At 43.3% G+C, this 4,755-nt stretch overlaps 1 protein-coding gene across 1 annotated transcript in view; it reads left to right on the forward strand.

The window, feature by feature from the left end:
• The first annotated feature begins 249 nt into the window (after nt 1-249).
• RBM34 (RNA binding motif protein 34) overlaps nt 250-4,755 on the forward strand; it is a 39,163-nt gene continuing 34,657 nt past the window's right edge. The window contains exon 1 of the mRNA XM_004712212.2: nt 250-350. Within this exon, the coding sequence (XP_004712269.1) occupies nt 250-350 (101 nt within the window). The remainder of the gene's footprint in view (nt 351-4,755) is intronic.

Raw genomic sequence — 4,755 nt, forward strand, 5'->3', positions numbered from 1 at the left:
GTTTTAAGTTTGCAACTGCTGAAAGTTGCTTGCTTTGGGTGATCCTGCTGGTATATGCGATGGCATAGCTTCCAGCATCACAACAAAACACAAACCACCACAGTACAACAAATGGCACATATATGTAGGTGTGATGGGATATTTATATATGCACATTTGCCTTTGCTACAAATATACCCTTGAGTGTGGTGGTACACATGGGGGCAAAGTTATGAAAACGTTTTAGATGTAACCAAATACATTGAGAGAATGAGTTGCTGGACCTGGGGGATCAGGACCAATGCAGCAGAGGGCACCAAGGGTGAACTGGAATTACGTGGTTTACAAAGAGTGTTCTACATCCTACTTTGGTGAGTAGCAACTGGAGTCCGAAAAGCTTGTGAGCAACCGTGTAAGATGCAACTATTGGTCTCTTCCTGTCTGGAAGAAAGACGAGTAGTAAAAACAGAAAAACATGGAAAGAATTAGTCCAATGGTGTAATGGGCCATACAAACATTAGTCTCCACAACCCTGAAACCAGAACTAGCTGGCTGTCTCTGCCAACTGCTCTGAATGGCATCACATTAGAAGGTCTTAGATACACTAAGAGAAAAAGTTGATCTAAATTCAAAATCCTAAGAGACCAAGCTTACGGGTCAGATAGAGACTGGTAAGACATCCAACACAATGCCCCTTTGTCATTTGTTAGGTCTGGAATTGAACTCACCCCTGTGACCCACATTCCAAAAGATATACAAACAGAATAGTAACTAGTATGGTATTGCACACCTCAATTTATTATCAAAAGAACAATATTTACCCAACGACAAAGTTCAAAAAGGTTAGGAAAGGAGGAATGGAAACAGGAAACAAGGAGTTGGCGCAATTAGTGATATTACATTGAAGGGATTACAATGTGTGAGATAAAGTGTGCATGAGTTATTCGTTGTAAAACATCTGTCCAGTGTAAAGTTTCACCTAATTCACAATAAAATGTTTAAAAAAGTGATGACTAATCCTAACTTTACAAACCTTAAACTTACATATAAGGGAGACTGATCTTGGAATGCAATACAAAAGAAAGTACAAAATTATAGCTACGAAAACATTGTTACAAGATCATAGACCCGTTTAACAAATCAAAATATGAGGCTATTGTTTCTCTACATATCCTCCATCTGGGTCTGTTCTTTCCCAAAGACAGTGTTTCCTACACGCAGCAAACTTGGAGGCCAGAGCAAGTGACGTCACTAGATTCCGGAGGCTGAAAATCTTTCTGGACACAGCCTCAGCGTTCTCCCGAGGAGTGGTTGGTGGATGCAAACTGCTGAGCTTTGGTTAACTACCCAGTGCTTAACCCAATGTGCAAAAAAAGCTAATGGTTCAGTATGTATTGGTAGGTGCCCTCAAATTGGTCTTAACTCATAATAGCCGTCCTATGTAGAACAGAACAAAACACTGCCTGGTCCTGTGCCATCCTCACAATTGTTATGTTTGAGCCCATTGTGGCAGCCACTGTGACAATACATCGTGTTGAGGGTTGTGGTAGGCTGGGTTGTCTAGAGTAACAAAGCCAGTGATACTCCTATATGTATAAGAAAGAAATTTATATCAAGAAGTGATTTTATAACAAGGCATCCGAGTCAAGCCCGCCAGTCCTGTCAATGTGCCCTCTTCAGACTCACACAGCTGCAGGGCGGTGATGCAGAAAGGTGAAGTGGGAAGCAGATCACAGGCAGATGGGTGCAGAGTTGCATGGATCCAAGGTTAGTGGAAATATGGCAGGGCGCAGACTACTCTCCATGTAAGTGACCCTCATGGGGATACCCCTGGGGGTAGACAAAAGAGTCCCAGCAAGGAGGAAGGTGAAGTGCAAGAGAGAGTTTTACAGCTTCATTAAAAGACCACAGCCCTAAGGGAGGCATCATCACGCTATGATGTAATTAATAGATTGAACTCTACCCCGACACTTTCACAGTATAAGTTGACATAAAATCTGCCACAAGAGTCTTCCTCTAAGCACTCCAGCCTGCGTGATCACAAGTTGCTGAAGGGATCAGTTATCAGCATCAAAGAACAAAAATATCATTATGTGCTCACCTCCTCGATACAATCGCTGAAGACAAATGTGTGCATAAGCAAATGTGAAAAAAGCTGATGGTGCCCAGCTATCAAAAGGTATAATATCTGGGGGTCTTAAAGGCTTGAAGGTAAATAAGCGGCCATCTAGCTCAGAAGCAACAAAGCCCACATGGAAGATGCACACCAGCCAGTGTGATGATGAGGTGCCGAAGGGATCAGGTATCAGGCATCAAAGAACAAAAAAATCATATCATTGTGAATGAGAGGAAGTGCAGATTGGGGGACCCAAAATCCATCTGTAGGCAACTGTACATCCCTTACAAAGCGATCGCGGGGAGGTGACGAGCCAGCCAGGGTGCAGTGTAGCAGTGATGAAACATACAACTTTCCTCTAGTTCCTAAATGCTTCCTCCCCACCCCACTATCAAGGTAGAATTGATCCCAATTCTACCTTGCAAGTCTGGCTAGACCAGAAGATGTACACTGGTACAGAGAGGAGCTGGAAACACAGGGAATCCAGGGCAGGTGATCCCTTCAGGACCAGTGATGAGAGTGGTGGTGAGATACGGAAAGGGTGGGGTGGAAAGGGGGAACTGATTACAAGCATCTACATATAACCTTCTCCCTGGGGATGGACAACAGGAAAGTGGGTGAAGGGAGACATCAGACGGTGTTTGATATGACACAATAATTATCAAGGGTTCATGGAGTGGGGAGGGAGGGGGAAAAATGAGCTGATGCCAGGGGCTTAGGTGGAGAGCAAATGTTTTGAGAATAATGAGGGCAATGAATGAACAAATGTTCTTTACACGATGGATGGATGTATGGATTATGATAAGAGTTGTATGAGCCCCCAATAAAATGATCAAAAAAGAAAGTCTTCCTCTTTTTAGTTGCCCTTTTACTTTACCAGTCATGATGTCTCTACAGATAACATGTCCAAAGCACATGACAGCCTTGCCATCTTCACTTTTTAAAAAAAAATTTATTGAGGGCTTCTATAACTCTTATCACAATCCACATATCCATCCATTGTGTCAAGCGCATTTGTACATTTGTTGCCATCATGATTCTCAAAACATTTGCTTTCTACTTCAGCCCTTGGTATCAGGTCCTCCTTTTCCCGCTCCTTCCACCCCCCCACCCCAAGAACTGTTGATAATTTATAAATTATTTTGTCAACGTCTTCCACTCTCCGACGGCTCCCTTCACCCACTTTTCTGTTTCCCTCCACCAGGCAGGGGGTTATATGTAGATCCTTGAGATCGGTTCTCCCCTTTACCCCACCTTCCTTTTACCCTCCTGGTATTGCCACTCTCACCACTGGTCCTGAAGGGTTTATCTGTCCTGGATTCCCTGTGTTTTCAGTTCTTATCTGTACCAGTGTACATCCTCTGTTCTAGCCAGATTTGTAAGGAAGAATTGGGATCATGATAGTGGGGCTTGGCGGCAGGGGGGTGGGGAGTGGTGGTTGGAAGCATTGAAGAACTAGAGGAAAGTTTTATGTTTCATCGGTGCTATACTTCACCCTGACTGGCTGGTCTCCCTGCCACCCTTCTGTTAAGGGGGCCATCCTCAGTTCTAAGGAGCATTGTGGCCATATATATTCCAAATATGGAGCCCTGAGGGTATAGTAGCTAAGTGTTGGTCTGTGAACCTCAAGGTCAGCAGTTTGAAACCGCCTTTTGCTCCATGGGAAGGAGCTTTCTATTCCTGTGAAATTACAGCCTCGGAAACTCACAGGGGCAGGTCTACCCTGTCCTAAGAATCGGCATTGACCAGATGGCAGGGAGTTTGGTTTGCTTTTGTATCTTCCAAGACATATTTGTTTTATTATCATGCCTTGGTCATAAAACACCTAAGCTAACTGGGCTATCTATGTACTGTAATGTACTTTTCACCTAAAAAGTTTACCATCTGTTTCTACCACACTGCAACCTTGTAGAACAGAGTAGACCTACTCCATTAGGTTTCGGAGGCTGCATGGACTTCGAATTCTGGAAAACCAAAAACCAGACTCACCTATTGGTTTCCAAAACTGTACCTCTTTATAGTAGCAAGCCTCATCTTTTTCCCTCAGAGCTGCCGGTGGTTTGTACTGTGGACTTTGCATGTAGCAGCCCAACAAGCAGTCCACTATGACTTCTGGAAGCATCACTGAATCTCAGCACCCAATCTCCCCTATCACGTGTCTCTTGAGTGCCGCATTATGTTTATTTTCTTCTGAAATATTACTGTAAAGTTCATCATTTTTCCCTAATAGAACAACAACCTACAGCAAGACGCAAAAGAGTAAATATCATTTTGGAAAAGAAACAAAACTTTATTAAACAACATCAAGGTGGAATATCCACGATGCTACTGAGATTCAGGCATGCTGTGTTCGACAATCTCAATGATCCTCCCAAACAAAGTAATTAATCTCCAAGCTGTTAAAAGACAGGTTCCACTGAAAGATGCAAGGCAAAGGGAAATGGCAGCGGCTCCTAATTTAATTTACGGCGAATCCAAATCTTTCAGCATGGTGAAGATCATTTCGATGACATGAAGCTTTTCCGGGAAGCTTTAAAAAATTGTATTCGCACAAGTACAAATTGCGGCCCCAATTCAGAGAATGCAAAGAGCTGCATGGCTACTCTAAAAGACGTCCTTTGCACAAAAAATCTTACCATAGTGAATGATGGGGGGAGTGC

Source organism: Echinops telfairi, unplaced genomic scaffold, assembly GCF_000313985.2.
Source record: "Echinops telfairi isolate 266 unplaced genomic scaffold, ASM31398v2 ScPeMD7_7424;HRSCAF=8462, whole genome shotgun sequence".
Lineage (NCBI taxonomy): Eukaryota > Metazoa > Chordata > Mammalia > Afrosoricida > Tenrecidae > Echinops > Echinops telfairi.